The sequence below is a fragment of the Bos mutus genome, chromosome 11, assembly GCF_027580195.1.
Source record: "Bos mutus isolate GX-2022 chromosome 11, NWIPB_WYAK_1.1, whole genome shotgun sequence".
NCBI lineage: Eukaryota > Metazoa > Chordata > Mammalia > Artiodactyla > Bovidae > Bos > Bos mutus.
In genome coordinates this window covers 39,780,573-39,804,858 of record NC_091627.1, presented here as the reverse complement: position 1 = coordinate 39,804,858, position 24,286 = coordinate 39,780,573, and the positions used below count along the sequence as shown (strand labels likewise).

The 24,286-nt window shown below is 41.0% G+C and overlaps 1 protein-coding gene across 1 annotated transcript in view; it reads left to right on the top strand.

The window, feature by feature from the left end:
• APLF (aprataxin and PNKP like factor) overlaps positions 1-22,504 on the top strand; it is a 135,222-nt gene extending 112,718 nt beyond the window's left edge. The window contains exon 10 of the mRNA XM_070379350.1: positions 22,336-22,504. Coding sequence (XP_070235451.1) covers positions 22,336-22,409 — 74 coding nt within the window. The 3' untranslated portion in view covers positions 22,410-22,504. The remainder of the gene's footprint in view (positions 1-22,335) is intronic.
• Positions 22,505-24,286: the final 1,782 nt, after the last annotated feature.

Below are 24,286 nucleotides of genomic sequence, written 5' to 3'. Positions count from 1 at the left end.
GTGATAAATAAAATATTTCTGAAAGAGGAGTTTCTGATTAAAGATGCAGGGACCCTGTCTTGCTAATTTCAGCCAATTTCCTGCCTCGAAATGTCTTCCTGTCTCTCTCGCTTCCAGTGACTGACAGCTGGCTTAATAATTAAATTCAAGGAGTGTTTGCTTTTCTTGACCTTTACTGAGAAATGAGTCTTCAAGCTCTGGACATGAACAGAGTGCTTTAATTTGGGGGAAATAATGTGTTTGCATCATCCCTAGCAAACCGTGGATCTGATTACCTGTGCTATTTCTACATTCCACTTCACAGCAGACTTCCAGAGGATGACTGGTATTGTAGCCTCTCTGTAATTAATTCTGAGCTTTGGCTATCTGCACATTCATTACCTAAGAGAGGGCATGCTTGTTTTTGATTGGATGCATAAAGGCTCTAGCTGACCACTGCTCTCAAGAGCCTTCAAAACCTATTTATTTTGAACACTAGATTTTTCATGTTTTACTAAGGTCTTTGTTCATGCTGGTTCATATGATCAAATAGTTTTGTCAAGCTGTAGTCTTGGTTTTCTTGCCTGTCTTCACCTTGTCTTTCCTTTGTTTCCCTGTTGCTCTCCATACCCCTCTACTGGGGAAGACCTGATGGTGCAGCAGTAAAGAGCCCTCTGGTTTAAAGAGTAAATTTCAGGATTTCAAGGGTAAAAGAGAGAATAATAGCCATCTCATAGATGTATTCAAAGGATGAGGTCAAACCATGTATGTAATGTGTCCAGCAAGTGCTTGGCACATGTTGTGGTTAGGTGCTGGATCCGTGTAACTGCTGCTATTTTCTTACATATCCAAAGTCTTCTTTATGACCTTGATTTCTCTTGCTGTATGTGGTCTCCCTTCCTTTAAAAAAAAAAAAATTGTGCACATTTCTCAAATCCTTCGAAGAGAATCAATTTCTTGAGTGAAAACTCCCCTCTCTCCTTTATCAGCATTGGTTTAGCTATTTCAGAACATCCTGGGACTCTTTCTTTGGTTAGTCCTTACCCTGAAATTTCTCCAGTCCTCTCCAAATACTGGAAGATTCCACCTCCAAGAACTCAGCTGACTCCAAGGAAGAAACCTCCTTTGTAAATGAAAGGGTGATTCCATTTCTGAGAACTCATCTGAATTGAGTCTAAGGAGGAGTAAGGACAAGCCCATAAACCTTAGAGGCCTGTGGTGGGGGTACAGGATGTCCAGACATGTTATGTAAAGCCAAAGTGACCGTATAATATACTACCCCACTGGGACACTTCTGAAAGTGAATGGAGATGCTAAAATTATCAGAATTAAATTATTTTTAAAATACTTACTTAACCAAAAAATTGGTTTTATTGTATTGGCAGACCTGCAAAAGAGTTTTATCCAAAACTATTTTTCAAAACTAAAAATCTTTTTAAAAACTTGAATACATAAGAGTATGGAGAAGATCAAAATTTAAAATTCCCTTATAGGTTTTCTTTAATATTAAAAAATAACATTAGCAGAATAAGTATTTTGGATAAATCCAAACAGACTTATAAAAAGATGGTCAACATCACTTTTCATTAGGGAAATGCAAATAAAACCTGCAGTGAAATATCACCTCACACCCACTGGGATGGTTACTTTCCAAAAACAAACTATTACCACAACAAAACCCAGAAAATTACAAATGTTGATGGTGATATGGAGAAATTTGCACACAAACGTGTGCACTGTTGGTTGGATAAAAGATGATGAAGCCATTGTTGAAAACAGTACAGAGGTTCCTTAAAAAATTAAAAATAAGACTGCCACGAGATCCAGCAATTTTATTTCTGGGTATACATGCAAAGGAGTTGAAAGCAGTGACTCAGATATATTTGTATACCCATGATCATAGCAGTGTCATTTACAATAGCCAAAAGGCAGAAGAAACTCAAATGTGCACTGACAGATTAATGAATAAACAAAATGTGCTGTACACACACAATGAGTATTTTTCAACTTTAAAACAGAAGGAAATTCTGACACATGCTGCAACATAGATGAACCTTGAAGATATTGTGCTCAGCGAAGTAAGCCAGTCATAAAAAGACAAATAGGGTTATGATTCCACTTATTTGAGGTATTAGAGGAGTCAAATTCATAGAGACAGTTTGCCAGGGGTTTGGGGTAGGGTTCAGAAAGTGGGCAATTGTTGTTCATGGGTATAGAATTTCAGTTTTGCTAGATAAAAAAGATCTGAGATTTTCTTGTAAAACAATGTGAATATACTTAATATTACTGTGAGCTATTCACTTTAAAATGACTAAGATGGTAAATATTACATTACATGTATTTTTTAACACAATTGAAAAGAAAGAGGGCAGGGGTGAGAAGAGGAGCCTGGGGAGCCCCCTACATCAACCTTCCTGCAGTTGCCTCACTACTACAACCTCATCTACCCTCTCAACCACCTCCCCAATCCCACCAACCCCAAATTCCCAAATGGTAGCATCCACCAGCCTTCCCAGCCCAACTCGCAGTCACCACTACCTGCTCTAGCCTCTGGGACCCAGTTCAGTTCAGTCGCTCAGTCGTGTCTGACTCTTTGTGACCCCATGGACTGCAGCACGCCAGGCTTCCCTGTCCATCACCAACTCCTGGAGCTTACTCAAACTCATGTCCATTGAGTCAGTGATGCCATCCAGCCATCTCATCCTCTGTTGTCCCCTTCTCCTCCCGCCTTCAATCTTTCCCAGCATTAGGGTCTTTTCCAATGAGTCAATTCTTCACATCAGGTGGCCAAAGTATTGGAGTTTCAGCTTCAACATCAGTCCTTCCAATGAATATTTAGGACTGATTTCCTTTAGGATGGACTAGTTGGATCTCCTTGCAGTCCAAGGGACTCTCAAGAGTCTTCTCCAACACCACAGTTCAAAAGCATCAATTCTTTGGTGCTCAACTTTCTTTATAGTTCAAATCTCCCATCTATACATGACTACTGGAAAAACCATAGCTTTGACTAGACAGACTTTTGTTGGCAAAGTAATGTCTCTGCTTTTTAATATGCTTTATAGGTTGGTCATAGCTTTTCTTCCAAGGAGTAAGCGTCTTTTAATTTCATGGCTGCAGTCACCATCTGCAGTGATTTTGGCTGTGGGACTAGGCCCCATTAAAAATGTTTTTAAAAAGAAAATTCTTATAAGCAGAAACATTTCAAAGCACAATTAGAAAATATCAGTTAAAATTTTCATTTAATTTTTAAAGGTCCTGTAGCATACATAGGAATAAATGTCAATGTTTCTGTTTATAAGCTTTGTTTTCAATGATTGTAATTTGCTAAAAGCTTTAAAATTTGACTTATGTTGGTATTATAGTTAGTGACACTTGACTTGCAGATTTTAAATTATTTTATGCTTAAAATGCATCCAAATTTAAAATTTTTTTAAATTTAATACAATTGTAAGACACTTTAATTTACAAAATTATTCCTTAAGGGCCCCAGTTTTATAAGATCTGTTTAACAATAGAAAATAGAGACAATAGATTCTGCCAAGCTAAAGGTTTTTCTTTAAATTGATTAGTTAATTTGGCTGTATTGTGTCTTAGTTGTGGCACACAGGGCCTTTGATTTTCATGGCACGTAGAATCTTTAGTTGTGTTATATAAGATCTAGTTCCCTGACTGGGGATCGACCCTGGGCCCCTTGTATTGGGAGCATGGAGTTTTAGCCACTGGCCCACCAGGGAAATCCCAAAATGGCTTTTTTTTTTTTTTTCAGTATTTAACAGTAACTTAATTTTCTGTACTATTCCACATATACTTATAAATGTTGTCAACTGCAGCTCCTACATGGTTTTGTAGAATATTGAAAGCTTGAGTATAATTATGAATTATGTGTGCAAAAAACTAATTCTAGAGATAGAATTCTCCCCATAAGTTTTTTCATTTAATAAGAACATAGCTCTTATTACAACACTGTGCTCCACTGAAATTCAGATTACTAACACACACACACAAACACACACATCCCCCTCAAACAAGTTTATCATAAATGTTGAACTTATTACGTGATTCTATAGTAGCATTAAATATAATGGCAAATGTTTGTCTTTGCCAGAATGAAGTTCCAAAAGCTTTATTATGATTCTGTGAGTATTTTAAAAAAGTAGTCAAACCATTATTGGAATCAATCCAGCTGATTTTCAATTAGAATCATTTGATGATATCAATGTAAAATACATAAATTTTTTTCTTTGATAAATGGGGCCTGCCTATGTACTAACAGCCGTAACTTTGTTTCTACACATCAAAAAAACTTGAGTTAAAGCAGAGTTAGTTTAGAAAGTAAGAACTTAGAAGACTGATCATTTGATCTAAATGAAAAGTTATACTTCACAGAATGATGGGTAAATGCAGCTTCTGCAGTTGGTGATGGCAAATTAGACACAATCTTAATCTCTAGCTCTTGTAGCAGATACAGATGCTTTTCCAAGAGATATGTATCTTCCATATGTATCATGTGGTCAGTGATATCACTATGGCCCCCATAGTAAACATTTATGATCAATTTCCCTTAAAAAATAATTAGTATTTTCCTTTATGTAATTTCATTGCTACCAAAAGGTTTTATTGCAAAATAATTTTTTAAAGGCACCAAACCATATTGTAAAATTTTAAAACTTCATGTTTTTCTGATGCCTGAAGATTCCCATAAATAGACTGTGAGCACCCTGCCCAGGTGACCAGGAGATAAGACTGGTCCCTGCCACATCTTCCCCTTCTTGCCCTCCCTGACTGTGACCTAGTGGCTTCCGATAACCCCAGTGCAATTCACTCACAGCTTTTACTCATGTACTTCACCTTAACCCCCAGTACAGGCACTTGTCCGCAGGGCCTCACTCTCTCGGCTCCCCACCTGCTTGGGTGGGCCCACTCCCCTGGCACTCCTCCTGTGTGGCCCCCTGCAATAGTGCTGCCTTTACCTCTTCTAGGACCTGTGAACATCGTAAATCTCTTGCACATTCATGGCTATCTATGGTGTTATTCTGTGTCTGTTCACTGATTAGCCAAAAGATCCATTTTAAGTAATAGAATTATTACAACACACAAACCCAAAAATAAATACACAGATCTGGATTTACACTGTCCCCAAAATAATGAAACTAGTATAAGACAAGCATTCAGACCACTCTCTATAAACTCCAAGGCAGGACAAGTCAGCCTCTGTTCCCACAGTCCTGTCTATCACTTTTTCTGGTTGCCAGGGCCCCTGACAGCTGGTGGCAGGAAGCTTGGGGCATCTCACAGGCCATAGCACATGGACCATGGCACAGCTGGCTGGTTTACCAAGGAGCTGGCAGGAACAGAAATGGTGAAGACCTGAAGGACTTATATGACTCTCAAACCTGGTTTTATCTGCCCCTGGACGCATCATCTATTTAGACTTCCTTCCGGGCAGATGTTTGAGTTTGGCACTCCTGGTTCTAAAATTCTTTCACCATTCAGTCTTGTGAAGGGTGTATTTTTGTTTATCATCCTTGGATTTCTTTAGATGATTTATTTCTTTGCTTTCTTTTTCTTGTAGCAGCATATTATCTAGTTTTATTTTTAATTTATTTTTTATTATTGAAACATATTTGACTTGGATCACATGTTAATTTGATACAGTTATATATTGTGATTTAATTGCCATTTTAGTGAAAATTAGCAACTTTATCAGGAGAAAGCAATGGCACCCCACTCCAGTACTGTTGCCCAGAAAATCCCATGGATGGAGGAGCCTGGTAGGCTGCAGTCCATGGGGTCACTAAGAGTCAGACACGACTGAGCAACCTCACTTTCACTTTCCACTTTCATGCATTGGAAAAGGAAATGGCAATCCACTCCAGTGTTCTTGCCTGGAGAATCCCATGGACGGAGAAGCCTGGTAAACTGCAGTCCATGGGGTCGCACAGAGTCGGACACGACTGAAGCAACTTAGCAGCAGCAGCAGCAGCAACTTTATCACGTTGCATAGTTTTCCTTTCTTTTTAGGAGTTGGAATAGTTGAGTTATGGTCTCTTAGCAAGTTTGGTAATCATGGTGCAATATGTCACACAAGACTGTGCATTGCATCTCTAAGGTTCATTTACTATTTGTTGTATCTGGATGGTATCTAGGGCTTCCCAGGCAGTGCTAGTGGTAAAGAATTCACCTGCCAATGCAGGAGATGCCAGAGATGCGGGTTCAATCTCCGGGTCGGGAAGATCCCCTGGAGAAGGAAATGGCAACCCACTCCAGTTTTCTTGCCTGGGGAATTCCATAGACAAAGGAGCCTAGCAGGTTGCAGAGTCAGACACGAGTGAGCATGCACAAATTCAAGAGATGGTCTCAAATACTTCTTCTATCCATCTACTAACTTTCTCAAGTACTTCTGACAGATGGAAAGTGCTGCTCCCTTTCCTGCAGTCCAAGTAGAAAGTACAGATGATAAATGACAGTGCAGGAATGTGGACCTTGATTTATCTGATTTCAAGGCCCATGTTCCGTCCAAGACTCGGTGCTGCCTGGCTCGTACCTAAACCCTGGTGAGAACAGAGATAATGGATGACTGTTATAGCCCCTGTTTGTTGAGAGCTGCCAGGTTCCATCGTAAGCACTTTAGGTTCTGAAGCACTTCAGAGTTTCAAAGTGGTTGTTTTAAGTTGCTTGGTTTGGGTGATTTGTATATAGCAATCGATAATTAAAATGATTAATGTTTAATTTGATTCCTTTAACCAACTTCCCGACTTTATTCATCTTCCGCTGCTGCCCAAGAAACTTACCCAGAGAGAAGGGGTGATTCATGGAGACTGGTATACTCATGATTCCGTGTGCACTCGTTTTCCTTTTAAATTTGTAAATGGAAATAATTTTATTCTTCAGTCTTTCATGGTTGACTAATATGAGCCCTCTTAAGAGATGGATCAGCTATTATTTGGCCACAAAATCAGGTTGCTGAGGACTGTAGCTGAGTGGTTGTGAACATAGGGAGTTAAAGATTGCCCTGGGAGGGTAAGCCAGCCTTCAGGCCATTTTTTCCATGAATGCACCTGCTGCTCCACACAAAACTCCTCAACATGGGAATAAGAGTAGGAGTTCCGAGGAGCCTTGAGATGGCAGAGCCCCATGACTCATCTGTTCTCTGTCTTAAGTTTTAATGGATGTTTAATAAGATTGAGGCAGTTGTGGTTAAGGAAATTGAATATTTATGGGCGTGTTAATTATTGATTATTGTATAAAAATTATCCAAAACAACAAACACTTATTATTTCTCTGTTTGTATGGGTCAGAAATCTAGGCATGTCTGAGCTGGGAGCCTCTGGGTTAGGAGCTCTCACAAGACTGCCACCAAAGTGGCCGATGTGGTTGTGTTTATCTCAAGGCTCAGCTGGGAGAGTCCGCTTCCAAGCTCACTCACATGCAGCGTCAGGCCTTATGTCTTCACTGGCCATTGGCCAGAGACATCAGTTTCTTGCTCCATGAACAGTTGCCCCAAAGGGCAGCTCATATCATCACAGCTTCCTGGCTCTAGATCAACTGAGGGAGCAAGAGAGTGTGCCCAATACAGAGTCACAGTCTTTTAAAACCTGATCTCAGAAGTCATCACTTTCGCTATGTTATATTTATTAGAAGTGAGGCATTAGGACTGGCCTGCTTAAGCAGAAGGGGTTACATGTGGCATGAATACTAGGAAGCAGGGGTCACTGGAGGTCACTTTAGAAACTTCCTTCCACAGCCCTCCTTGTTCTTTTTGAAAGTTGTCATGGCTATTCTTGCAGATGAACTTTAGAATCAGTTTGTCAAACTTAGTAAGGAATTCTATTCTGATTTTTAATGGAAATACACAAAATTTATAATTTAATGGGGTAATGCATATTTACAGACCCCTTGAGAAGGAAATGGCAATTCACTCCAATATTCTTGCATGAAGAACCCCATGGAACCTGGCAGGCTACAGTCTATGAGGTCCCTAAGAGTCAGACATAATTGAGTGACTGAACAGCAGCAGCAATATATTTACAAAATTCAGTCTCATCCATAAACATACCAGTCCCTCCATCTGTTTGGTTCTTCTATATGCTTTAGTATTATAGCTTTTAAAATAATGCCTTGCATATATATTTCTCATCACCTTTATTTCTAAATACTTCATAATTATTATTGCCTTTGTGAAGGGAACATATATTTCCCTTGCATTTTCTAATTGGTTATGGCTATTGCTGTGAATAAGAAAACAACCCACATTTTCTGTGCTGGCCTTTTATCAGACCAATTTAATGGAGAGCCTTATTAGTTTTAGAATATTTTTAACACATTCTGAGAGATTTTCTAGTTTGACCATGACACCATCTACAAACTATGGCAGCTTTGTTTATTCCTTTCCAATGTTGGCACTTCACTTATTTTTCTTGTTGCATTAAGTGTTGAATGATGGGAACTTGTAGGCAGATTCCTTACCTTGTTCCTGATTTTAACGGATTGCTTCTAAGGTTTCGCCATGAGGTATGGGACTCACTCCCATTATAGATTTAAAAGATCATAGACTTAGAACTTTACAAAGCTTTTATTCTTTGTATAAATAATTGTATAGAGAAAGAAATGAGGGAAACACAGTAATTCAGTCTTTTTCACATAAAAATCAATGGGTCTTTTTTACAATATTAACATGACCTAAGCTGCTCAAGCTTGTGCACCCTAGAGCCTGTGCTTCACAACAAGAGAAGCCATGCATGGAGAAGCCTTCACTCCGCAACTAGAGAGAAGCCCCCACTTGCTGTGGCTAGAGAGAGCCTGCATGCAGCAATGAAGACCCAGGGCAGCCAAAAAAAAATTGCATTATTTTAAGCAAGGAGGAAAGGGGTCTCATGACATCAAATTGGGGGAGATAAGACCCAAGACACTCAAAAAGGAAGATTAAAGTGGTACTTATGTCATAATTTAGAAACTCTAGTTCAGTTCAGTTCAGTCCCTCAGTCGTGTCCGACTCTTTGCGACCCCATGAATTGCAGCACTCCGGGCCTCGCTGTCCATCACTGACTCCCAGAGTTCACTCAGACTCACGTCCATTGAGTCGGTGATGCCATCCAGCCATCTCATCCTCTGTCATCCCCTTCTCCTCCTGCCCCCAATCCCTCCCAGCATCAGAGTCTTTTCCAATGAGTCAACTCTTCACATGAGGTGGCCAAAGTACTGGAGTTTCAGCTTTAGCATCATTCCTTCCAAAGAACACCCAGGACTGATCTTCTTTAGAATAGACTGGTTGGATCTCCTTGCAGTCCAAGGGACTTTCAAGAGTCTTCTCCAACACTACAGTTCAAAAGCATCAATTCTTCTGCACTCAGCTTTCTTCACACTCCAACTCTCACATCCATACATGACTACTGGAAAAACTGTAGTTTTGACTGCTGCTGCTGCCGCTAAGTCACTTCAGTCGTGTCCAACTCTGTGCGACTCCATAGACAGCAACCCACCAGGCTCCGCCTTCCCTGGGATTCTCCAGGCAAGAACACTGGAGTGGGTTAGGGTTAGCTTTGACTAGATGGACCTTTGTTGGCAAAGTAATGTCTCTGCTCTTGAATATGCTATCTAGGTTGGTCATAACTTTCCTTCCAAGGAGTAAGCATCTTTTAATTTCATGGCTGCGATCACCATCTGCGGTGATTTTGGAGCCCCCAAAAATAAAGTCTGACACTGTTTCCACTGTTTCCTCATCTATTTCCAAGGTCCGCTTAAAAAAATCTTTGATAACACATGCATTATTTGTCCGGAAAAATATTTGCAAAGGCACCCTCACATCTTTTCAAGGAGAAGGCTTAGAATTTTATGAAGTTTTGTTTGTAAAGCACTGAAGATCTATAAAAAGATCATGAAGTTGGTCTAGAGGAATAAAACACTAAATAATTCAACTCTTGTGACCTCATGGATTGTTGCCTGCCAGGCTCCTCTTCTGTGGGATTTCCCAGGCAAGAATACTGGAGTGGGTTGTCATTTCCTTCTCCAGGGGATCTTCCTAACCCAGGGATTGAACCTGCCCTTCCTGTATTCCAGGCAGATTCTTTACCACTGCACTTGCAGGAAAGCCCAAATAATTCTGTGCTGAGAGGTTAAGATCTGCAATATGTGACATGAAGTTTTATTGATAGTGGGTCTGTTTTTTTCTGTACGATAGGTTTCTAGTTAAGTTTACTTTTATTCACAGCTTATGAAGAGTTTTTTAAAGAAAAACTGTTTTTTAATTAATGAAATTCTTTAGCATCTAGTAAGTATGTTTCTTCACCACTTGCTGCTTCATGTAATGAATTACATAGTGAATGTCTAATGCTGAACCATGCTTGTAACCATGGAATATATCCTAGTTGTGACTCTTCTACTGTACCCAGTTTTACTAATATTTATCATAAGTTTTGATCTTTGTTCATAAGAAGCGTGGATAAATAATTAGGGGGGATTTCCATCATCTTGCCTGGAAAATCCCATGGATGGAGGAGTGTGGCAGACTACAGTCCGTGGAGCCGCAAAGAGTCGGACATGACTGAGCGACTTCACTTTCACTTCACTTTCCATCATTTGTTACTCACCCTTCAGTAGACTTTTTACATAAATCTGGCTTTGTTAACTTTCATAGGAAGAGACTTTACTTTTTCATCTAATCTATAATTATTGTGATTTTTACCTCTTTTGAGTCAATTTTTATAATTTCTAAAAAATGATTCATTTTATCAAGTTCATAAAACTTTACTGTCATATTTTAAAAAATCCTGTACAACCATATTTACTTCCTTTTTTGATTGCTAAAGCTATCCTCTGTCACTGATCTATTTTCTTCAGAAATTTTGTGCCTTTGAAACTTTGCCTTGGTAATGGTAAATGAGGTTTGTAGGTGATTTGAATGTGTATGATTGTTGCTTGCTTTCCTAGCATTAACTGTTAATTCCTTTATTCTGTTTGCTCTAGCTGCCTCCTCAGATCACTGACCACTGAATAGGCATAATCGAATAGGAAAAATATTCTAAAATCCAGCCAGATACCTGGATTCTAAGCCTGGTTCCAAAATTTACAAAGTTTGTAAGCCTAAAGCTCAACCACACACAATGTCATGAACAACCCACTCCTCTCAAAGTGAGAATTATTGTAATAAGGGCCAGTGGCCCTGGGTGGGGAGGGTAAGCCATAGTGTTTAGTCTCTAGTCCCCCTCATTCAAGGAATGTAACTATAAAAAAGCACTGTTATGGATTGAACTGTGTCCCCGCCTCGACTGATATTGAAGCTGTAATTCCCACTAGCACAGAATACCACAGACTTGGAAATAGGGATACTGCACATGTATTTAGTTAAGATGAAGTTATACTGGAGTTTGGAGAAGGCAATGGCACCCCACTCCAGTACTCTTGCCTGGAAAACCCGGTGGACGGAGGAGCCTGGTGGGCTGCAGTCCATGGGCTTGCTGAGAGTCAGGCACGACTTCACTTTTACTTTCACTTTTCACTTTGTGCATTGGAGAAGGAAATGGCAACCCACTCCAGTGTTCTTGCCTGGAGAATCCCAGGGACGGGAGAGCCTGGTGGGCTGCTGTCTATGGGGTCGCACAGAGTCGGACATGACTGAAGTGACTTAGCAGCAGCAGCAGCAGCAGAGTGGACCCTTAATCCGATATGACTGGTGTCCTTAAAAAAAAAAATTTCATGCTTATGAAAACATTTGGGCACAGGAGAATGCCATGAGAAAGATGAAGAGAGAAATAGGGCAATGGTTCTACAATATCACAGATTGCCAGCAAACCACCACAAATAGAGGGAAACACACAACAGAATCTTCCTCATAGCTCTCGGCAGGGACCAACTTTGCACTTTGATCTCAGACTTTGAGCTTCCGAAACTGCAAGACAATCAATTTCTGTTTTTTAAGCCACTCAGTTCGTGATGCTTTGTTACTGCAGCAGTAGAAAACTGGCCCTAGGTGGGCTCTCAGGGATTATTTCTAGATACCCCAGCATTTCATGCTGTTTGTCTTTGTGAACCATTACAGACTGTATTAGTCAGCGTTTGCAGCAATAATGGAGCATTACTAAGTACCTCAAAGCTCAGTAGCTCAAATCCCAAACAGTTATTTTTCACTTGTGGGTCTGTGGCTGTGGCATTGCTTGATGCTGCTGGGCTGTGCTGGACTTGACAGTATGTGGGAAAGATCTAGATTTCTCTGTCCTCTTGTTTTGGGACCAAGACTGAAGAAGTAGCCACTTTTTAGACATGTTATTTGCAGGTGGAAGATAGGAGTTCAGAAGGCCAAGTCAAACCATGCAAGTGGTCATAATATGTTCATGCACATTCTATTGGCCAAAGCAAGTCCTAAGACCATGCCCAAAGTCAACCCGGGAGGGGCAGGGCTTGTACCTAATGGAGTTAGCAAAGTATACTCTACCTAGACAGGTATGAACAAACAATTAGTAACAAATAATGCTGTCTAGTGCACAGTCAGGCTTAAAATAAGCTTGTTGGTTTGTTTCACAAGATGTCTATATATCTACATCTATATATACAGTCATATTTGTATTAATCTGTAGACGTTCTCTGAGCCATCACTTTGTTTGATTGTCCTGAAATCCCCTCCCCACCTCCATTTCCTCATTTCTCCTTTCAAAATCTGCATTGTTTGGCATGGGGCTTTGCATACATCAAGCAATCAATAAATACTTGTTAAATTTATTGTTGAATTTAACCTTTTCTTCTTGATGTGACTTGTAAAAAAGTAGTCTTTAAAAAAGCAGACATTCATAAAAAATGACTGAATTGAATTGAGGACAGGAAAAAGAACTCTTTAAATACAACTGTTGATGGAGACCCAGACAACATTGTCTGAGTCAAGGATTACAAACAAGAAAGCAGAGTACCACCCTACTGAGATGTTCTGATGTCTTTAAGAGCTAATAAGGTAGCCCCAATTAATTAAAATATATTTTTTATTCAATACTTTTCCTTTGAGCTTTATTCATTCTCTCACTCTTTTTATTTGATGTCTTTTCTAAAAATTATAAGGAAATATAAATAAACTTTTTCCTCTTACTAACCAGATCTTCCAGTGGGTAAATTCCAGGCATGTGTATAAAGAAAATGCTCCTCTGGTAATTCTGATGAACAACAGATAATAAACATCATGTTTTGAGAGGTAACAGAATAAAACCCCAGGAAGCCTATTATTCCACTCCCTACCACCAAATTCACTAGTGGATGTGATGGAATTCCAGTTGAGCTATTTCAAATCCTGGAAGATGATGCTGTGAAAGTGCTGCACTCTATATGCCAGCAAATTTGGAAAACTCAGCAGTGGCCACAAGACTGGAAAAGGTCAGTTTTCATTCCAATCCCAAAGAAAGGCAACGCCAAAGAAAGCTCAAACTACCGCACAATTGCACTCATCTCACATGCTAGTAAAGTAATGCTCAAAATTCTCCAAGACAGGCTTCAGCAATACATGAACTGTGAACTTCCAGATGTTCAAGCTGGTTTTAGAAAAGGCAGAGGAACCAGAGATCAAATTGCCAGCATCCGCTGGATCATCAAAAAAGCAAGAGAGTTCCAGAAAAACACATCTATTTCTGCTTTATTGACTATGCCAAAGCCTTTGACTGTGTGGATCACAGTAAACTGTGGAAAATTCTCAAAGAGATGGGAATACCAGACCACCTGACCTGCCTCTTGAGAAACCTATACGCAGGTCAGGAAGCAACCATTAGAACTGGACATGGAACAACAGACTGGTTCCAAATAGGAAAAGGAGTACGTCAAGGCTGTATATTGTCACCCTGCTTATTTAACTTCTATGCAGAGTACATCATGAGAAATGCTGGGCTAGAAGAAGCACAAGCTGGAATCAAGATTGCAGGGAGAAGTATCAATAACCTTAGATATGCAGATGACACCACCCTTATGGCAGAAAGTGAAGAGGAACTAAAAAGCCTCTTGATGAAAGTGAAAGAGGAGAGTGAAAAAGTTGGCTTAAAGCCCAACATTCAGAAAACTAAGATCATGGCATCTGGTCCCATCACTTCATGGGAAATAGATGGGGGAACAGTGGAAACAGTGTCAGACTTTATTTTTTGGGGCTCCCAAATCACTGCAGATGGTGACTGCAGCCATGAAATTAAAAGACACTTACTCCTTGGAAGGAAAGTTATGACCAACCTAGATAGCATATTCAAAAGCAGAGACATTACTTTGTCAACAAAGGTCTGTCTAGTCAAGGCTATATTTTTCCAGTGGTCATGTATGGATGTGAGAGTTGGACTGTGAAGAAAGCTGAGTGCCGAAGAATTGATGCTTTTGAACTGTGATGTTGGAGAAGACTCTTGAGAGTCCCTTGGACTGCAAGGAGATCCAACCGGTCCATTCTAAAGGAGATCAGCCCTGGGTGTTCTTTGGAAGGAACGATGCTAAAGCTGAAACTCCAGTACTTTGGCCACCTCATGTGAAGAGTTGACTCATTGGAAAAGACTCTAATGCTGGGAGGGATTGGAGGCAGGAGGAAGAGGGGACGACAGAGGATGAGATGGCTGGATGGCATCACTGAGTCGATGGACGTGAGTTTGAGTGAACTCCGGGAGTTGGTGATGGACAGGGAGGCCTGGAGTGCTGTGATTCATGGGGTCGCGAAGAGTCGGACACGACTGAGCGACTGAACTGAACTGAACTGACAGTGTATATGTTAATTCCAAACTCCTAATTTATCTCTCCATCCCACACCCTATACTCTCTCCCATCTTTTCCTTTATTTTCTTTTTTTTTTAATTTTATTTTATTTTTAAACTTTACAATATTGTATTGGTTCTGCCATATATCAAAATGAATCCGCCACAGGCATACATGTGTTCCCCATCCTGAACCCTCCTCCCTCCTCCCTCGCCATACCATCCCTCTGGGTCGTCCCAGTGCACCAGCCCCAAGCATCCAGTATCATGCATCGAATCTGGACTGGCGACTCGTTTCATATATGATATTATGCATATTTCAATGCCATTCTCTCAAATCATTTTCTTTGTTTCTTTGTGTTACCCATCAGCAAAGAAATCTGGACTATTCTCTTTACCTGTGATAAACTTACTACATATGTGTGTGTGTGTGTGTGTTAGTCGCTCAGTCGTGTCCAACTCTTTGTGACCCCATGGACTGTAGCCCACCAGGCTTCCCTATCCATGGAATTCTCCAGGCAAGAATACTGGAGTGGCCATGCCCTCCTCCAGGGGAATCTTCCTGACCCAGAGATTGAAACTGGGTCTCCTGCATTGTAGGTAGATTCTTTACTGTCTGAGCCACCAGGGAAGCCCCACCTGGCACATGAAAGGTACAAAGATATTTTTGAATAGTGAGAAAATTGAGACCTGTAAGGTAAAGTAGCACTTTCAAGGTCGTACCGCTAGTTAGTGGCAGAGTTAGAGCCAGACCTCTATTTAGTTCAGTTTCCGCTCTTCTCCATACTACTACCATGGAATCAAAAACAGAGCCAAAGAATTTTGCAATTAGCGTGGCTTATTGTTTCCTGTTACTGCCTCCAAGTATAGTCTAATTGCACACTCACACAGCTAAGTCATTAGCAGAAGAGTACTTGTTGAATGAGTGAGCTGTCTATTGAGAAGAGCAGAAGAGTACTTGTTCATTGAGTCAGGTGAAAGCTTTCATGCTGGCAGTCAGTATCAAAGACACAACGTGTTGTAAAGAACCAAAGTGTATGTTTTGGAAGGTAGGGTGGTGGAGGGCCTGGACCACTGGTACAGTGTCCAGTCAGAGAAGGGTGACTTAGCTGCAAATCTTCTTTAATGAGGGGAAGAGAGAGAAAGGAAAAATAGCATCAAAAATTGTCAAAGTAGAAAATGCCACATTTACTGCTTTGCAGATAAGGGGCCAGAAGGCAGACAGACTCAGAACATACATCATTTAAATGACCTGTTATGCTTTCTGGAGAGCAAAAATGTGATTGGCCAAGGCTTGAAGGACCTCTTTCAGCGCCAGGGCAGGAGGTCTTCAGTGTTTCCACATGATATGCAGCCAATTCAGGCAGACCCAGAGCCTGAAATGGATCTGGAAAGCAAGAATGCACGTTCTGAGACTGATGGTGTCTCCACCATCCTCGCAGCATTGAATAAGTCCCACAGCAGATCCAGCTGCCACCCAAACAAAGAAAGAAGTGAATTTTCATAGCAGATGGAGCAAGCCAGAGACCCCAAGGGGAAGTCACCAAATCAATAGGTATCAGGCCAGAAGATGGCAGTTGTTATAGTCAGGCCAGCCCAGGTCTCTGTCTATGACTGATGCTTCTACCAGCTCATCAATGGCAGAAACAGCTTGTGTTGCTGCTGCCTGTCAACCAAGAGTCATTGGAGTAGTTGGAAGTAAGTAGCCTTGCCCAGACTTGCACTAGCCCTAATGGCAACATCCAGTGGACTCCATGGATAGACTACCAGATACTCAGTGCACAAAAGCTGCTGTCACTCACCCATGACAGAAGATTCTGGAGTTTACATAACGGATTGAGGTTGTACAGACATCCTAGAGGACAACACTGTTGAGTAGTTGAAGCTTTCCAGCAGTGCAGATGAGCAGCAGACCGCCCACATCAAGCAGGTCTTTGAAGAACCAGAAATCTACTCAAAGCATCTTCCAGCTACAAAAGTTTTGTACCCCTGGAAGTTTTGGGAGGTTGAGCAGGGTAGGATCCCATGGAAACCACAGGACATCTTAGGGATATGCACCAGGGTCTGAAGGATGTGGAAGTGAAGGTGGATGGCTTCAGTGAGAGTGTGGTCGACTTGACAAATGTGTGCTCTCCGGCTTCTCCCAGCAGCCACTCAGAGATGGGGGCCATGATCTCAAAGCCCAGGAAGATCATCTGATTAGTTGGAACAAATTTGGCAGAACAAATTTCTCAAACTCTATGCCACAAGAAATCATGTAATTTTAGAGCTTGAAGGGACCTGGGGGATTCTTAGAGATTATGACAAAGCAGAATCCCAGAGAAGGTAGGCAAGCTATACACCACCACCCAGACAAGAACAAAGTAGAAATTTGAACTACTGTACAAACTACTGAACTAACTACAGCATGTTAGTCTTCTGGACAGGTGGTGTTAGTGGTACAGAACCTGCCTGCCAATGCAGGAGAAATAAGAGACTCTGGTTGCGTCCCTGGTGTGGGGAAGATTCCCTGGAGAAGGAAATGGCAACCCACTCCAGTATCTTTGCTTGGAGAACCCCATGGACAGAGGAGCCTAATGGGCTACAGTCCATGGGATCACAAAGAGTCAGACATGATTGAAGAACTTAACACACATGCACTAGTCCTGGAGCCCCTTTACCCAACTGAATGTAGAATAGAAAGTGAAAGTGAAGTCGCTCAGTCGTATCTGACTCTTTGCGACCCCATAGACTGTAGCCTACCAGTCTCCTCTGTCCATGGGATTTTCCAGGCAATAGTACTGGAGTGGATTGCCATTTCCTTCTCCAATGTAGAATGTAGAATGGAGGAATACAAACTTGGATGCAGATGACCAGCTGGCATGCTGAGTTGATAAAGCCGACTTTTAAGGACCAAGGATTGATCCAGTAGACGGACTCTGGGCCACAGCTAGCATTTCATTTGCATAAAGTCACCCCTTCCTCTGGGTGGACTCGGGCCACAGGAAGGCCATCAGCTTGGCATGAGGTGTGTGGGCAGGGCTTCAGTCTCTGTGTGCTCTCTTGTCCAGCTACTTTGTGTAGGATACACCCTGAACAGTCTCACTCAGCAGCTTGGCGGGTTGGAGAAAAGTTGCAGGGAAGCCCTTGATCTGGAAGGATAGTGCAGGAAGTCAGGGGGCTGACTTATTTCCCAGTTTCTGGGGTCTGAGGAAGGGTGAGTCTACACCCCACACACCTTTCCCAATAACTAGCAAGTTACTAAAATTCTATTACAGAGGGTCAGTCATGAAGCTTGTGGCTTTATCTCCATAACACATTGAAAACATCCTTTATAAAACAGCTGTGTTGGAGAAGGTGATGTGTTCAAGCACAGTTTGTAATAGTGAAAGACTGGACACAACAGAATTATCTATCAGTGAAGGATTATATAAAGAAATTGTGGTATATCCGTTCATTGGAACACAATACAGCAGCTAAAAAGGATGGAGTAAATCTATTATATATACAATGGCATGGAAAGGATCACATTGATAAGTGAATAAAGCAAATTGCAGAGCAGAATACAAGATATATTATTATCTTATAGAAGTATATATGTGTAAATTCCCTGACATGTTCACATCATTAGACTGGACTCCAAAGTGAGGTCTATTCCTTTTAGAATTCAGAGTAAATGTCAGTGAGCCTATATGTCAGTCCTTTATGAGAATTTCCTTCTTGTCATTCCCTCCAGGAACAAGTCCAGGGTTCCCCAGGATACTTTTGTATCCAAAGCCCTTTTCTGTGTGCTTCTGTCCAGCTACTGGAGTCAGAACTCAGATGTGCCCCCTAGAGGCTGGAGGACTCCACACAGTTACCCGACGTGGTTCCTCCAGGGTGTGGAGGAGTTCTGTGACTGTCACTGCTTAATCCATGAAACTCAGAGACTCACCAGGAGCCTCTCTTCCTCACTGTTGCCTCCAGTACCAGAATGCATCTCTCCCTTATGTTGGGTGCCTAGGGTCAGTTCTAGTTGCTGTCTTGGATAGAGGTGGCACTGAGGCGTGCTGCCTAGAACCTGGGACTCCAACACACCACCAAGCCTTTGCTCAGTCAGTCCCATCATCATCAGAGGAAAGTGGAGGAAGGGTCTGGCCACAAAACCATCTTGGCTAAGACCAAGGCAGTTCACTTCTACCACTGGATCTTACCTATGGCCTCTCCATGCCTCCGGCCACACGCTTCAAGTTCTATCCTCCTGCAGGTCCGAGGCTCACCAATTTCATGCCTGAGTAAAACTGATATGCAGAGTAGCTGCATTCCTGCCTTTTCTTCACGGCTTCCAGGAGACAGTCTCTCCAGGGAAAATAGTCTGAGCTTGGAATTCTACCAAAGTACAGATTGCTCAGTCTTCTACCTGGTTTCTTTATTTAAAAAATATACATAGAGAGTCTTCTAACAAACCATGCTCACCAATAGAATGTTAGACTAATGCTCTGACCCTTAGGTGGGTATTTTTTTTGGTAGCACCCTGTGGCAAGCAGGATTTTAGTTCCCTTAAAAGGGATTGAACCTGTGGCCCCAGCAGTAGAAATAGAGTCCTAACCACTGAACCACCAGGGAATTCCCATGAGGTGTGTGTTTTGAACATTTTTGACTTTATAGTCTACTGTCTACATGTATTTTAAACTATATTGACATATGCTAGCATCGCATTAATAAATTCTGTATAAAATGATTTTAAGACACTCTGTTCTTAGGAAAATACCTACACCAAACTGCTAAAAATGGGATTAAGGATAAAGGTAAGTGTGAGAAGTTGCATTTTCTATACTTAATATGGTTTGAGATTTTGTTTTACAACAACAAATGTTACTTTTGTGATCACAGACAAAACTTAAAGACCCTGAAAATATGTACTTTATGTACTATGCCCAATTAAACAGCACATATGTGTGTTCTTGAGAACACACATTTCTTTGTTCTTGAGAACAGTATGTGATGTTGGGGGGAGAGAGAGTGCACGAGCAGGTGCAAGTGAGCATGGAGTCTAGAGACACACCTGAGCTTGGATGAGGCGATGTCATCCACAGGAGATGAAGTTCTGCCATACAAAAGAGCATTTTGGTCTGAACAGCTTCAACTCTTCTCAGACCCTTCCATCTAGGTCATGACGTCTGCTCTACTTTACCTAAATTACAAAAAGTCGTGTACTGTGTTTCAGTCTTCACTCCTTTCACCCTTTCGGTTAATTAACATCAAGAGCAGTTTCATTAGATGAACTCTAGCACTGCGGTCTGGCTTCTGGCCAGTGTTAAAAGTGCTTCCAGGTGTTGCCATGTATGTCACTTGTCTCCCACCTCCTCTACACACCCTTGCAAAACCATACACAGACACACACACACAGACATGCACATACACACACACATAACTTGAAAACGGTCTGAATATAAGGCAGTTTTGTACATTATTCAGTAAAACATGTAAAAGATCAATTACACCTTCTCCTGTGCATTTCTCTACAAGTACAAGAAGCACAGAACTCTGACACTTGACTTAGAATGACATCATCTTCTTGGCTCTGTGCCTGTGGCTACAGTTCAAGCAAATGTTAGGCAGATCGAAAATCAGAAGAGGGAAAAATGGTTGTGTGAAATCAACTGGATCAACTCACATTTATTATAAAGCAACTCTTGGCAGAATGCAAGAAAGGCTGAAGAATCAGAGAAAGCTTAAGATATTCTCAAAGTGAGAGGGTTTATTTGAATTCTTAAATTAAGCTACTGATCCAGTTTCCATTTTTACAGTCTGTGATTGTGGCTAATTGGGGATAGGCAAAATTGCATCTCATTGTTTTTAGATGAAATTTCTTTGATTACTGGTGAGAGTAAGCACTTTAAAATACATTTTTATTGTTATTGGCATTTTTTTTCATGAATTGTCTATTTGTATATTTTGCTCATTATTCTTTCTAGATACCAGCTTTTTCCTTATTATAATGTAACAGTACTTCATATATCAAGAATCTTGACCTTTTGTTTGCAATATTTGCCATAAATATTTTTCCTAGTTTGACATTTAGTTTTGACTTTTGTTTATAGTTTTTCTGATTTTCAAATGTTTTTAATCTATCCATTGCTTTGGAGATCATCTATTACCTTTTTGTTTTTTACTTCATAAAGCCTTCACCATCACTACCCTGAAATCTCATGAATTTCATAAATGTTTTTAATCAGTGTTTTCTTTCAGTTTTTAATTCTTTGAATTTAACTCTTTCATCTTTACTTATTGCATTTTAGAATACAGTGTGAAATAAAGATCTAAATTAATGATTTCCCTTAATAGTTGATTCTCCTATTCATTGTATTGATTAATTCACCCTTTTTTTCATTTATAAAATTTAAAGCATTATACAAATAATATAGATTCATTTAAAAATAAGAAAAATAAAAATATTTTAAATGACGGATAGAACACTTGTATTTTCTTTCTATTCTGAGTTGAGTGTTAGCAATTTTAAAGACATTTTCTTCTCTAGAGGGTGCATATATTTCTCCTGATGTTTTTCCATTCAGTAATGCATCATGACTATCTTTTCATGTCAATCAATATCCTTTTACAGTACTATGTCCTAAGTAACTTTTCATTGAAATATACTTTACATTCAGAAAAACGTACATGACATAAGTACATAAGTTCTTATGGATGAATTGAATTTTTACAACTGGACACATTTGTGTAGCCAGCTACTAGATCAAGAAAAAGAATATTACTAGCACCCCAAACCTTCAAGATGGCTCTTGCCTGTGATCTTCTTTCTCCAAAGGTAATCACTGTCCTTCTGTCCTGACTCATAACACCATAGATTCATTTCACAGTCCTATTTCTGACAGCTAAATGTATTCCATCATACATAAATGCATCAAAATATACTTGCTTTGGGTTAAATTGTGTCCTCCCAAAAGATATTTTGAAAACCTAGCCCCTAGTGCCTGGGAATGTAACCTTATTTGAAATAGGGTCTCTGCAGATGTCATCAAGCTAAGATGAAGTCATTAGGGTGAGTCTTCATCCAATATGACTCGTGTCCCTACAAGAGGAAAATGCCATATGAAGACAGAGACATGTGCAGGAGAAGGCTATGTGACCCTGGAGGCAGAGATGAGAGTGATGCAGCTGCAAGCCAAGGAACACCATGGGTTGACAGTCACCACTGGAAGCTAGGAAGAGGCAAGGAAGGATTCCAGCTAGAGACTCAGAGGGACCATGGTCCTGCCAACACCTTGATTTCGGACATTAGCCCCCAGACTACGAGAGAATAAATTTCTGTCGCTTTAAGCCACTTAGTTTGTGGTACTCTGCTACGACAGCCCCAGGAGACTGATGGCCCAGTTTTGATGGCTTTGGCGTTTTTCTAACATTTTGTTATTCTATAGTGTTATGAATATTTATTGTTTTCCTTAGAAGAAACTATAAGAATGAACTATCTAAAACAAAGAATACTAGTAGACAATATGAGTACAGTGTACTTAGTAAGACAAAGGCTGTGTGTGTGTATGCTCACCCCGTGGACTGTAGCCCACCAGGCTCCTTTATCTATGGGATTTCTCAGGCAAGAATACTGGAGTTGGTTGCCATTTCCTCCTCTAGGGGATCTTCTTGACCCAGACATCAAACCTGTCTCTTGTGTCTCCTGCATTGGCAGATGGATTCTTTACCACTGGGCCACCTGGGAAGCCCGAAGACAAGGCTCAGTTCAGTTCAGTCGCTCAGTCATGACCAACTCTTTGCGACCCCATGGACTGCAGCATGCCAGGCTTCCCTGTCCATCAGCAACTCTGGGATGTATCTAGATCTTCACAGTGGGCACACTTTCTGCTCAAACTCATTACCTGCTGCCTTCTTGAACTTTCATATTTTTGATATTAACAGGTAAAATTTCCTCTTATTTCTCTTCTTTTGCAAAACATGTTTGTATGCCATAATCTGTTTACTTTTCCAGATAAACATATGATAGTTTTGTCAACCACTAAAAGTTGTCAGGGATGACATCAAACCAATTAAATTAACAAGAGATTTGACATCTTTGGTGTGTTTGGGAATGAGAGCATGTCTCTGTGCCTAGCTGAATCTCTCTTCACATCTCCTCCTGAGGGATTTGGGGAGCTGGAGAGGAAGGCAGAGAGCAGTCCAAATGACCTGCTGAGTGGGCTTTGGGAAGCCGATCAAGCATTGCTGGCTTGAGTATAGGGGAGGTCATTGGAAAAGGAGGCAGGTTGAGTTCTGAGCCAGCTCTGGGTGTCTTCCAGGAATCCTTCATTTTTTTCATGGCACAGAATGAGAGTGTATGCTCAGGGAACAAATCTGATGAAAGCAGAAAATAAGCTGTTTTAGTAAATTTGCCAGACAGGAGGAATTGTGGCTGAACCCTGGAGCCAAGGATCATGGAAAGAGGGGCAAATTGAGAATAGGTAGTGATGTGTATTGTGGGTATGGCTGGCCAGGGAAGCAAGGGTTGAGCTGAAGTTCAGAAGACTGGATTCCAATCTGAGATCTGAAGTCAGCCTTTTCCCTTGGTCTAGAGGCCTTCCCTCTTGAGCATGGGTTTGCTCCTTTCTCAAAATGAGTGCTCACAGAATGCCCTCTAAGGCCCTCCCTGAGCTGGGATTCTAAGTGGCATTTGCTAGAGCATCATGGGAGTTGCATGAAAAAAGCCCCAAGATGTTAAATTTTCATGTCTAAACCAAGGAACTTAATTATAGAATGATACAATGAAGAAATGCAATTTCAAAGGGCCTTTGGGATGATTCCTACTAGTGGAATGAAGTGAAGTGAAAGTGTAAGTCACTCAGTTGTGTCCAACTCTTTGCAACCCCATGGACTGTAACCCACCAGGCTCCTCTGTCCATGGGATTCTCCAGGCAAGAATACTGGAATGAGTTGCCATGCCTTTCTTCAGGGGGTCTTCCCAACCCAGGGATCAAACCCGGGTTTTTTGCATTGCCGGCAGATTCTTTGCCATCTGAGCCACCAGGAATAGGAGAAGACAAAAATCCAAGGTAGCTCAAGAACATTGTTTAGGGGTGAGGGACACCTAAAAGCACTAAAAAAATACTTTCCAAACCAGTTCTTTCTTTCGGTTTTCTTTGGTGAGGGCTCCCCGGGATGTCATTCTCTCAGGTATTGTGACTTGCTTTGTAGGCGGGATGAGGCAAAGCACGTGCCCTTTGTGGCAGCAGACTCTAATCACACACACACAAAACTTCCAGGTCATTGGTGTCTTTGGGACACCAATTTGGAAAAAATGACATTATTGGAGTTCCAAATTTTTTAAAACACCTTTCCTTTCCTTCTTCTCCTTAGCTTTTTTTTTTTTTTTAAGAACCAAAAAAAACACAACTTTTTAGTTCCAGATTTTGCTATAAGTCTGGGTTTAACTCTGTCACAGAAATGAATGATTAAAACTGACCGCCAGATGGATGTCTGCTTCTCAGATGGAGGGAGCTCCCCTGAAGCCTTTGGCAGAGACTGATCTGTAGGGACCAAGGCCTTCAAAGGAGTCCCCATCAAGACCTGAAGTACATAGAACCTGCCAGACTGTGTCTGCCTCTAATATTTCCATTTCCCCCAGCAGGGTCCTGGCCAATAAGGTATTC